This window comes from Scylla paramamosain, chromosome 29, assembly GCF_035594125.1.
Source record: "Scylla paramamosain isolate STU-SP2022 chromosome 29, ASM3559412v1, whole genome shotgun sequence".
In the NCBI taxonomy this organism is placed as follows: domain Eukaryota; kingdom Metazoa; phylum Arthropoda; class Malacostraca; order Decapoda; family Portunidae; genus Scylla; species Scylla paramamosain.
The window spans coordinates 14,268,882-14,281,879 of NC_087179.1; the positions used below are offsets into that span (position 1 = coordinate 14,268,882).

At 44.2% G+C, this 12,998-nt stretch overlaps 1 protein-coding gene across 1 annotated transcript; it reads right to left on the reverse strand.

Moving 5' to 3' along the window:
* Positions 1–2,405: 2,405 nt before the first annotated feature.
* On the reverse strand, positions 2,406–11,496 carry LOC135115668 (uncharacterized). Its single transcript, XM_064032589.1, has 4 exons — positions 11,444–11,496; positions 10,390–10,551; positions 9,251–9,680; positions 2,406–8,467 (listed from the first exon to the last, which is right to left on the reverse strand). The coding sequence occupies exons 1-4, from the start codon at positions 11,494–11,496 to the stop codon at positions 3,278–3,280; spliced, it is 5,835 nt and encodes a 1,944-aa protein (XP_063888659.1). The 3' UTR covers positions 2,406–3,277.
* Between the last annotated feature and the right edge of the window lie 1,502 nt (positions 11,497–12,998).

Sequence of the window (12,998 nt, forward strand, 5' to 3'; positions counted from 1 at the left end):
TCAGGCAGGAAAAGCCGTGCACACCCATGGGTTCAGATGTATTTATTCCTCAGCGGCAATATTATCGCTGGATCAGAGTTTTACTTAAGGTTTCATGTTCCTCGAGACGAGCTTCCTTGGCGACACCTCACTCGGGCTCAGTTACCCGCACGTGCCAAAGACGACATAACTCCCGCACCTCGCTCTGACCACGACTTCTCCGCATTAGCCCCGTCAAATGAAGTGGTGGTGAGTACAAGTTCATTATTGTTTTGAGGTGTTTGCCACTGATGTTCTGAGATGTTACTTATATTAAAGGGGAGTTGTACTGGAAAGTTAAAAACGAGGTGTTTAGGTAGTTGGTGGTTCTGATGTTTGTTGAGGATAAGGCAGGGCAGGGTTGTGAGTGTGGTGGAAGTGTTACTTCAGTAAAATTGTGTGTTAGGGGAGGTTGTATGATGTGGTGCTGTTGTTAGGTTTAGGTAGGATATGTTAATAATTGTTTGCCATTTGATGGTTGTTAAGTGGGTGTTGGATTATTACGTGGTAGTTAGAGGCTTGATCGATTGTTAGGTGGTAGCGAGTTTCGTGGCAGTTAGATTGCTAGTGGCAGTTAGAGGCTTGTTTCGTGGTAGTTAGATTGTTATATAAACGTTAAGTAACTGTTAGAAAATTATGTGGTTAATTTACAGACCATTCTTTTTATATACTACAGGAGGAAAAGTGCTTAAGATAAATAATCCAAATGTTTGAACGAATTTGTTATTATTATTATTATTATTATTATTATTAGTAGTAGTAGTAGTAGTAGTAGTAGTAGTAGTAAGTAGCAGCAGCAGCAGCATTTTTCTTTGTCCATGTAACTACGTGATATATATAAACGAGAGAGAAATCTACGGCACACAACTTAATTTATATGTGTACTTTTTTATTCTTATTTCATTTGGTTATTTATTTATTGAGATTAGCAGGTCAAGGAAATAGCAGTGACAGACAGCGATACAGGTTAAGAAATTCACTATTAACGTGTAAGCTGTTTTTATTAGTACATCTTGACTCCCTCTACCTTTGCCCAGTGTTTTATCTAGTGTTTATGACGCACACACACACACACACACACACACACACACACACACACACACACACACACACACACACACACATACAATTAAAGAAGAAAGTGGTGAATATCATCAACTATCCCCATCATCAACTATCCCCAGTGTTACATACATACATAGGAAAACGTGGCATGAAGGAAATATCAACACAAAGACGCAACAAAGACACAGTTTACTACGAAATATCGGTACTGTTTTTATAATTTTCTCAGTTCTCCCTAAGCTCAGTAACGAAAGTAAGTCTTGTGATATAAACATGAACGAAACAAGTCACATTGTCACCTGGAGCATACGCTGACCTATTTCCGTCTTTCACGTCGGATAGATAAACAAAAGATAATCAGGTAAACAGGTGAACCTAACCCAGATTATAAGAGTACAAGACAGGAGGAAACAATCAGTAATCAGGCAGGTAGTACGTATACATGACTAGTAAATTTATTGTGATCTTATTGGGTAAGCAGAAGGAGCGGTCAATAAACAAACGGGTGTGTAGGTAAACATTGTGATCTAAGGGAGAGGTAGGTTAGGTAAGGTTAGGTCAGTAGGAAGAACAGTCAATTAATAACCAAAGAGGAACATAGGTAAACATTGCGATTTGAGTGAGAGGAGTTTAGGTAAGTTTAGGTTAGTAGGGAGAACAATAGATTAATAGACAAACAAGTTTGTAGGTAAACATGTGATTTGGTGTGTGTGTGGCGAGCTTACAGGTGTACACACATTACGTAGTCACTGTTGTAATGGTGTCACCCTCCAGAGGCACCACAGCACTGTCTCCCCTTGGTTGGCACTATCCACAGATAGTGACACAAGGTTCGTGTGTGGATGACATTTAGATAGTTAGGGTCGTAAACAGGGAAATAACAAATCACTGCTGTCCTCTTATCATGGTAAATTGCCAGTCATTGCAGTAAAGTTGTAAGTACTGTTATTAATGTTTTACGAGCCGTTGTAGGTTATAATTAAAGGTAGTGTGTGTGTGTTTAGAAATCATGTCTTGTTTTTTTCACCCTCTTGCTCTGCTGTTTTAGAGCGTGCACGGCAACATTTTGAGAGTGTATTGTTAAGTCTCGTGTTAGCGGCTGATGGAAGGAAGATACTGTTAAGGGAAACTGAAACAAGTTGATATATTGATCTGTAAGAAATTAAGTTCATAAACTTAAAGGGTAAATTGCCAATGGGAAGCAGAAATATATATATATATATATATATATATATATATATATATATATATATATATATATATATATATATATATATATATATATATATATATATATATATATATAAAGAATCAGAAGTATTTAACGGTACATAAACTTAGGGTCAGCTCCTTTCAGCAAACAATAGCTCCAGGGCTGTTTTGTAGATGTTTAAGTAGGCGGCCCGTAAGGCACCGGTTATACAACCTTTATTGGACAAGAAAACAGTTTCCAGTTGATGTTTTTCTGTACACACAAATATCAGCCTTGTCAACGATTCAGTCTGATCACAATATGTTAAGGTTAATTTATGAAAGGCATCAAACAAATGGAAACTTATTGATCGACTAAAGCTAAAAGTAATAGCTGCGAGGCCTTAGAGATATGATCTATTCTTAAACTATTTGTAACTAGCTAATCTAGACTCACTGGTGTTTTGTACGCTGGAACTATGATGATGTAACATATAGTGGATAGTGAATTGATTGTCATTTTTAGATTCATTGCTACTCGTGATCTGTCTCTATGAAATGGCGCAACTATTAACGCAGTATTGTGATGTGAAAAGAAAGGTGCACATGGAGTCAAAATTATCCAGCATCAGTTAAGGCTTCGTCATGAACAACTACCTCGCGCGAATAGGTAACGTTTATAAAAGTCTTCTGGTGAATTGGTGAATGTACTACGACCGTTGCTAGTGTTGGTATGATTGTGATGAAGTGGATGTGGAGGTGGCACGATGTCGGGGATGATGGACGAAAATTATTTTAAATGTAGTGGAGATGTACCGTGACAGGTGCCTGCGTTCCTACCTCATGCAGGCTGTCTCCTGAGGCCTGCCTCACTGGAGACTCGCTGAGGCCAAGGTTGAGGCACAAGATGAGATTATGGAGTCACGATATGGTACAGTGACTATAAACGTTCTATTAACGTGGGGAGTGACGCAGGGCCTCTGGGATACCCTGCGCGACGTCCTCAGGCGACAGTCACCGTGGGGACGTTGTGTTCGTAACGGGGAGGCACTCTCAGGTCGTCACTCTTCACCCCAGGGTAGTCAGTGAACTTGGACATTGTTTCCGACTTGCCTTCCACTACATATCTGGGACCGTCGTTCCATAAATGGTCGTTGTCCACGCGCTCCAACTTCGGACGCCTCGTATCGTGCCCTCGGTATCTGTCATGCACTTCAGACACTTCCCCGAAATCTCCCTCGGGCCTCAGGTATGGCGAATGGCGCTTGGCGATGTTTCTTTGCGATTCAAAGCCTCTGTACTTGTCGTGGAGTTCTGAAGTCTCGCCAAACTCACCCTCTGATCTCAGATTGGCCTCGTGGCGCTTGGCAATGTTTCTTTGGGATTCAAAACCTTTGTATTTGTCTTTGAGTTCTGTCGTCCCATTGAACACACCCTCTGGCTTGAGCTGGGCACTGTGGCGCTTGGCTATGTTCCGCTGTGTTTCCAAGCTCCTGTAGCTGTCTTGGATTTCTGTCTTTTCGCCAAACTGTCCCTCAGGCTTGATGTTAGCCGAGTGTTTCTTGGCGATGTTCCTCTTAGGTTCTAATGTTCGGTACTTATCTTTTAACTCTGAAGTCTCACCAAAGTCTCCCTCAGGTTTGATGTTCGCGGAGTGCCTCTTTGCAATATTCCTGTGTGTCTCTAGAGGCTTGTATTGGTCATGCAACTCAGACGTTTCTCCAAAATCTCCCTCGGGCTTCAAGTTTGCCGGGTGTCTCTTGGCAATATTTCTCTTTGGCTCGACGGTTCGGTACTTGTCGTGTAGCTCTGATGTTTCTCCAAAGTGTCCCTCTGGTTTGATGTTTGCTGAGTGTTTCTTGGCAATGTTCCTCTTAGGTTCAAGGTTTCGGTACTTGTCTTTTAGCTCAGAGGTCTCGCCAAAGTCACCTTCTGGCTTGAGGTTTGCCGAGTGTCTCTTGGCAATGTTCCTGTGAGTCTCAAGAGGTTTGTATTGGTCATGAAGCTCTGACGTCTCGCCAAAGTCTCCCTCAGGCTTCAGGTTGGCGGAGTGTCTCTTGGCTATGTTTCGTTGGCTCTCCAGAGGCTTATATTGGTCGTGGAGCTCAGAAGTTTCTCCAAACTCTCCTTCAGGTTTCAGATTGGCTGAGTGTTTCTTGGCAATGTTTCGCTTGGGCTCCACGGCTCGGTATTTGTCGTGTAATTCAGATGTTTCACCAAAGTGCCCCTCTAGTTTGATGTTGGCTGAATGTTTTTTGGCAATGTTTCTTTTAGGTTCCATGGCCCGATACTTGTCGTGCAGCTCTGATGTCTCACCAAACTCTCCCTCTGGCTTCAGGTTGGCAGAGTGTCTCTTGGCAATGTTTCGCTGGGTTTCCAAAGGTTTAAACTTGTCATGGAGTTCTGAGGTCTCCCCAAACTCTCCTTCGGGCTGTAATTTGTCTTTGATCGGTTTGGCAATGTTCCTTTGGGTGTCTAGAGCCTTGAAATTGTCATGAAGCTCAGAGGTTTCCCCAAAGTCTCCTTCTGGCTTTAGATTGGCCGAATGTTTCTTGGCAATGTTCCGCTTAGGCTCGACTGCCCGGTATTTGTCATGAAGCTCTGAGATTTCCCCGAAGTCCCCCTCAGGTTTTATATTGGCTGAGTGTCTCTTGGCAATGTTTCGTTGACTCTCCAAGGCCTTGTATTGGGCATGAACCTCAGACGTTTCACCGAACTCGCCCTCAGACTTCAGATTTGCAGAATGTCTCTTTGCAATGTTTCGTTGAGTCTCCAAAGGTTTGTATTGGTCATGAAGCTCAGAAGTTTCACCGAAGTCTCCCTCTGGCTTGAGATTGGCAGAGTGCTTCTTTGCGATGTTTCTCTTAGGTTCGACAGCTCGGTACTTGTCGTGTAGCTCAGACGTCTCGCCAAACTCTCCTTCCGGCTTCAGGTTTGCTGAGTGCCTCTTAGCAATGTTCCTGTGTGTCTCAAGAGGTTTGTATTGGTCATGCAACTCAGATGTCTCGCCAAATTCTCCTTCGGGCTTCAGGTTGGCCGAATGTCTCTTGGCTATGTTGCGTTGACTCTCCAAAACTTTATATTGATCATGTAACTCTGATGTTTCACCGAACTCGCCCTCTGGCTTTAGGTTTGCCGGATGTCTCTTGGCAATGTTTCTCTTTGTTTCAAGGGCTTTGAATTTGTCATGTACCTCAGAAGTTTCTCCAAAGTCTCCCTCTGGTTTTAGATTTGCCGAATGTCTCTTTGCAATGTTACGCTGAGTCTCTAGAGGCTTGTATTGGTCATGAAGCTCAGACGTTTCCCCAAAGTCTCCCTCGGGTTTCAGATTAGCTGAATGTTTTTTGGCAATGTTCCTCTTAGGTTCGAGGGCTCGGTACTTGTCGTGTAGCTCAGACTTCTCTCCAAACTCTCCCTCAGGCTTGATATTGGCAGAGTGTCGTTTTGCAATGTTCCTCTTAGGCTCCACAGCTTTGTACTTATCGTGGAGCTCAGAGGTTTCACCGAAATCCCCCTCTGGCTTGAGATTCGCTGAATGTTTCTTAGCGATGTTTCTCTTCGTTTCCATTGGTTTGAATTTGTCATGGACCTCAGACATCTCCCCAAACTCTCCTTCTATCACGATTTTGTCCTTGATGGGCTTGGCGATGTTCCTGTGTGTGTCCAAGGGCTTATATTTGTCATGGAGCTCTGATATTTCCCCAAAGTTCCCTTCAGGTTTAATGTTGGCAGTGTGTCGCTTTGCTATGTTCCTCTGAGGGTCCAATGCTCTATATTTGTCTCGAAGCTCCGAAGTTTCTCCAAAGTCACCTTCGGGCTTCAGGCTGGCACCGTGTCTTGGTGCTATTTTTCTGTGTGTCTCAAACTGTCGGTACTTGTCCTTGATTTCAGACTTCTCCCCGAAGTGTCCTTCTGTTCGGATATTGGAACCGTGTTTGGGAGCAATGTTGCGGTGCGTGCCAAGGTCTTTGTACTTGTCGTGAGCTTCAGTGACCTCGCCAAAGTTTCCTTCAGGTTTCAGGTTTGGTGCCATCCTCTTGATGATTGGCCGCGTTACATCCAGTGCCCGGAATTTATCCTTGAATTCAGTTGACTGACCAAACTTCCCCTCTTGTCTCAAGCTTGTCCTCTGGCGCTGGATAGCTGGTCTTTCTACAGTAAAGTGGCGGTATTGGTCCTTAATTTCAGTTCTATCCCCAAAGATTCCGTCTGTCTTGAGGTTATCTGGGGCACGGTATGAGCGACGGTTTTGTCCCTCCAGACGCTGGTACATAGACTTGTACTCTGTGTGTCCTGTAGGCTTTCCTTCACTCTTCAAAGGTCCTCCCGCACGCCTCCTCTCTGGCTTGGAAGGATCGGTAGGTTGGTATGGCTCAATGTTCCCAGCCACTTCCTCAGAATTCCCGGTAGTCTCGTGTCTGTCATGTTTTCTCTCAGGCTGAATGGATTGTTCCTTTAAAGAATCTTGCGTGGGAACGTCAAGGGGCTTCCTGGAGCCGCGCTTCTCCACAGTCCTCGCCCCAAATGTTCTCCCGTATTCAGTAGCTTTGGTTAGCTCGCCTCCCTCTGGACGCAGGTTATCAAGGTACTTCTTGGGTTTCTGTCTGTCTGAGGCTTTCTGTGGGAACTGCAGTCGGTACTCTGTGTCCTTGGAAAAGTCTCCCCCAGTGGAAAGGTTCGAGATGTGCTTCCGGAGCTGAGGGCGCCGATGGACGTCTAGTTTCTTATGTTTGTCGTTGTACTCCGTCTCGTCGCCAAAGTGACCTTCTTGCTTTAGATTATCACTGTAGCGTTTTGCTGGGACTCTATCACTTCTTTTGGAATCAAACTGCTTGTGGTACTCTGTTTCTGTAGAAATGGTTCCCTCCTGTGCGAGTGTCGCCTCCAGGCGGAGGGGTGACCGTTTGGCGACCTTAAAAGGGCGGTGCTTTTCTTTTGTTTCAGTTCCTTCCTCAAAGTCTCCCTCCTGCTTCAAGTTATCAGAGTACCTTTTTGGGGAGCGTTTATCTGGCGCCTTCTTAGGGAACTGCTGCTTGTATTCTGTGGCATCAGCAAAGTTACCTTGTACTGAAAGGTTGGTGTCAGGTTTCTTTGGAGATTGTTTTTTGGCTCTGAAAGGCTTGTGTTTAGCGGCAGTTTCTGTCTCTTTCTCTCCTAAGTCACCTTCTGTTCTTAGGTTGTCTGTGTATCTCTTCGCTTCACGTCTCTCTGGGTCCTTCTTTGGGAACTGCTGCTTGTACTCTGTAGCATCAGCAAAGTTACCTTGTACTGAAAGGTTGGTGTCAGGTTTCTTTGGAGATTGTTTTTTGGCTCTGAAAGGCTTGTGTTTAGCGGCAGTTTCTGTCTCTTTCTCCTCTAAGTCACCTTCTGTTTTCAGGTTATCTGTGTATCTCTTCGCTTCACGTCTCTCTGGGTTCTTCTTTGGGAACTGCTGAGTGTATTCTGTGTCTTTAGAGAAGCTGCCTCCAGGTGACAGGTACGCCCCTTGCTTCTTGGATGTGCGTTTTGTCGCCTGAAATGGTTTGTGTTTGTCCTGAGTTTCGGTTGTTTCGCCAAACTCTCCCTGTGGCTTTAAGTTATCCGAGTGTCTTTTGGCAGTGGGTTTATCCGAACGTTTTTGTGGAAATTGTTGTGTGTACTCTGTGTCTTTGGAGAAATTTCCTTCTGTTGTGAGATGAGAGCCTTGTTTTAGCGGCGCGGTGCGTTTGGCTTGGTAAGGTTTGTGTTTTTCACGAGTCTCTGTCACCTCACTAAAGTCTCCTTCACTCTTTAGGTTGTCCGAATACCTCTTTGCCTCACGCTTGTCGGACTGCTTCTGTGGGTACTGCTGGCGGTACTCTGTGTCTTGAGAGAAAGAGCCTTCTGTCTTGAGGTTAGCGCCTTGCCTCTGAAGGACAGGACGTTGGGTTTGGTGTGGTTGGTGTTGTCTTTGGTGTTCTGTCTCCTGGGCAAGGTCTCCCTCGAGCTTTAAGTTGTCCGAGTACTTCCTCGCGGCTCTCTTGTTGCTCTTCTTCTCCGGGTATTGCTGCCTGTATTCTGTCCCTTCCTCGAACTTGCCCCCCGGAGCAAGATTGGCGCCCTGCCGGTAAGCGAGAGGGCGAGGGGCGGTGTAGCCTTGGTACTGTGTCCGGTGCTCGGTGTCGCCTGCTACTCCGCCTTCCGGGTGAAGTTGGTCCTGCTTTCGGCGGCCAGTCTGAGGGAGCAGGATATGTCAAGAGAAATACATGGCTTAAGGTCATATTTTATAGTTTTGTAGTGTAGAAATGAGGAGAGTGTAAGAGATAATTAGTATCGTAGGCTTATCTAGAGTCCTTGCGTGTTTGGTCTGCGTGGTTTATGTGATGTGAGGGAATATAAAGTTTAGTCACAGTTGGTATAGTGAAGGAGGGAGAACAGAGTGAGAGATTAATTACTTGGGGGTATTTCAACGGTTTCCAGTTTAATATAGCACCACACAATGTAAGAAAAAAGATACACATGCTAATATACATAATTAGTTAGAGAATAATGGAACATATAGCATAAGGAAACTGAGGAAGTGGAACCGAGAAATTGAAATGAATATAGCACTTAAGGTTAAAGGCAATGAAAAATAATAAAAGTTTTCATGCTTACTTCTCTTCTCACGCCCATAATTTTTCAAGCCCAAGCTTAACTAACATAACCTAACCTAACCTAACGTTACGTAACCTAACCAAACCTACCTTTACGTAAACTAACGTCACCTAACCTAACGTAACCCATTTTAACCTAACGTAACGTAACCTAACCTAATGTAAACTAACCTGACTTAAAAGCTAACATAACCTAACTCAGCACAACAAACAAACTAACCTAACTTAATCTAACCCAAAGTAACATAACTTAACATAATGTAACCTAACGTAACTTGACCTAACCTAACGTCATCTAATCCAGTAACCTAACCTAAACTTACCTAACGTCACCTAACCTAACCTAACTTAACCTAACTTACCGTGGGCTTCCTGTAGCTGTCGTAAGCTCGGTATGCTGATTTGACCTCGGTAGTGCCCTGGAACTCTCCCCCAGTGTATAGGTTGGCGCCCTGTTGATAGGCTACCGGTCGCTCGTAAGTGTACAGCGGATCATAGGTCAGGTCACCAGCGGCGGGATCATCATAGGCCTCTTGACCGTCCTCGTAAGCATATTGACCCGAGGCTTCGTTATACGGGTCTGAAGTTTTGTTGTAGGGATTCGAAGCCTCGTTGTAAGGGCTTGAAGCTTCGTTGTATGGATCTGAGTCGTTGTAGAGGTATGAGGCCTCGTTGTAGGGATTCGAAGCCTCGTTGGTGGGATCCGCTTGGCCGTAGTCCTGGTCCGGGTAGTCGTAGGCCTGGTCGTAGTTAGTGTTGTTGTAGTAAGTGTTGTCCTGCCCAAAGCCAGTTCTGGTGCAATAAGAAAGGTGGTTTTGTTACCAGGTGTTCTCGGCTCCCCTTCTCTGTTTGGTTACAGGTAAGGGCCATAACTGTTAGGTAGTAATAGTAATTGGTAATGAAGTGAAGCCTTCTTCTCTCCAAGGAGCCTTATCATAATAACTAGGTAAAAGTGATTGACTTGGCAAATTTTATGTATCAGTATAGGAGGAAATAAAGCAGTTGATCTCACCTATAGTTCCTGTTCTAGTATCCAGTCCATAACCATTCTTTTAAAGGAGTAGTTACAGTTTTTCCTATAACTCTCTCTTGATATCCCAGTTTTACTGCGCTGAAAATAACACTAATGCAGGGAAATTTCAGGACTTGCCACGTGAATCGAATCCTATTGTCACGTAAACTTGTCACGTTAATTTTATACTCTTACACCAGGCAATACTTAGAGAAAAGTTACATGTATTCGGCACCTTTACCCGCCAGTATTTACCCACGAATGTTTTACGTTGCTGTTTCAATACACTGACTTGCCAAGGGAGCAGTTGACTGCCTTACATATCTACGCTGCACATCCCTGCTTGAAAGTTCCAGGTATTCTCCTATGACCCTATGAGCATCTTTCCTGCCACTATCCACCCCCAAGTATTTTACGTTGTTGCTGTTTCAATACACTGACTTGCGAAGGGAACGTTTGATCGGCCTACATGTTCTCCCTCTGACTCACGTGTAAGGGTCGGGATTCTGCTGCTGGCCGAGGGTGGCGCCAGTACCAGCGGCGGCGGCGTACTCAGCAGGGTAGTTGCTGAGGTCGTAATTCGCCCCGACCTGGCTGTAGTCCGAGGGGTAGGTCGTCTGCGGCCGTAAGTTGTAGGTGGTCCCGTAACGACTGTGGGGGAGAGAAGTCTGTGATCAATGGGGAAGGAATTGCCGTTGATGGAGGGTGAGAGGAGGAGTTTTGCTTGTGTGACTTGGGAGAGACGAGGAGCGGACGGGGATGAGTGTAGAAGGTTGAGATTATAGAGGATGGTGGTGGTGGCGGTGGTGGTGATTACCTGTGTTATATTTCTCCTCCTTCCCAAGAGTTGAGCGCAGAGACCATGCTTTCAACGCTTCTAATGATATGCTTGACTCTTCCATATTCGCCATTCACCCTACAACTCCACAAATAATAATAATAATAATAATAATAATAATAATAATAATAACTAATTGATTATCATGTTTTTACGCACAGCTGTAAGAGAAAATTCCGTGGCATAACCATTTGTTTATTTATTTATTGATCTTTTTCATTAACTTCTTTATTTATTTTTATTTACTTACGTTCTTTTTTGCGTGAAGTTCTCCGTATTGTTTAAAGTTATCGTTCAGTGGCACCAACTCTGTATGAGCTTCCTAACTTAAGAGTACACTAAGTTCTGTTTTTCTGTAGTATTCCATCCGAAGTGGTGCGCTTGATTGATTTAGTTAGGCTTTCACTGACTACCGTTTTCTTTGACACTGGGTTTGCTATATATACGAGTATATATATATATATATATATATATATATATATATATATATATATATATATATATATATATATATATATATATATATATATATATATATATATATATATATATATACACACACACACACACCAATCAAACAAGATCTAGCCTAAAATAATAAGTAGGTAAACAAATAAATCCATCAATAAACAAGATCTAATCCTTTATCTGAGTCAATGATGTGCCACTGAACCCTTCCTTTCACTACTGCCTCCCTCCACCCACCTGAACACATCCAGCTCGGGGTTGTGAAGCAGACTCGCCACGGCTGTTGTCATCTTTGCCTCTCAGTAGCACTCCACTACCTATAAAAAGTTCCGCTGCCGTGATGCCCTAGGTTTGTGGTGCTTCTATGTTGCACGATGCTTTTGCTCCCCTAAATTATTTCTTCCTTCTTCCATTCTCGTCTCGTATTCTTTCTTTTTTTGCTCGTGTTTCGTTTCATCTGTTCTTGGTGTTTCTTGGGTTACTACAGAAGTATTTTCTGTTGCTTGGTAAACACCTAAAACTTGCGATTCACTGGAAAATATATCATCGTACCTTGTAGTTTAACATTGTCTCTCTTTTCTTTTCTTTTTTTTTTTTAGTCGTGGTGATTAAGAAGCCTTTTACTTTTTTCCAATTTGTGTGACCTTGACCTGCCTCCACTCGTAAAAAAAAAATAGTTATCTACTTCACTGAATGTCTCTTCTTGTACTCGCGTTTTGGACAAGTAATAATCGAAATAAACACTCATTTAACTTTTGGTTGGCGGTGAGGTGGTGGTGATGCGCCAGGTTTGATGAGAGACGTGCGTTCGGGTGCTTGGTCACTACACAGGGTCGCGATGGGAGACTAGAATGGCTGGCCTAGATCCGGCGGCGCGCTTACGTACGCCACGCCGGCACACTCAAAGTACTCTATTGCTAAGTTACGCTCTTGTCGATGCCGCGAAAAGTGTGTCAAGAGTATGTACTGCCTCTCCCCTTGCTGCTCCTCCTCCTCCTCCTCCTCCTCCTCCTCCTCCTCCTCCTCCTCCTCCTCCTCCTCCTCCTCCTACTCACGCCAGTCATCCTCTTATTCACTACGGCCTTCCATTTTTCATATACCTGTCGAAGCACTGAAAACCTTAATACATCCTTCAGTATCCCTTCAGAACACACCAGATCTTTCCAGACCATTTCAGAACATTTCAAATATTTCCGTATGATTTCAGGCCCTGTCAGACCTTTCCATCCCTTACCAAAACTTTTCAGGACCTTTACACAGCTTGCCAAACTTTTTCAGACCCTTCTTGACCCTCCTAGACCCTACCATACACTCGCAGACTTTTTCAGATCTTTCCACACCTTGCATATCTTCCCAGACCTTCTCAGACCTTTTCAAACACCTCCAGACCTTCCCACACTCAAACCTTTCGCTGTCCTTCCAGACCTTCCCAAGCCTTTCCACATCCTTCCAGACCTTTCCAAACCTTTTCAGACCCTTCTAGATCTTCCCATATCTTTCCAGACCTTCCCAAATCTTTCCAGACAATTCCATATCTTTCCTGACCTATCCAAGCCATTCCAAACCTTTCCATTCCTTTCCATATCCTTCCAGACCTATCCAGATTCTTCCAGATAAGCAGTCCCGTCTGTCTCCCATCTCCTCATCCCCTCCATCTCCTTCACTCGCCGGTCATTCCCCTCTCAGCCATGCCATACTCCCTCTTCCTCCCTTCTTTGATGCATTGGTCTCCTCCCCACCCATGCCTCCCCATCCTCCCCAGTGTCCTTTCCCTCTCCTCCCTACAGCATTT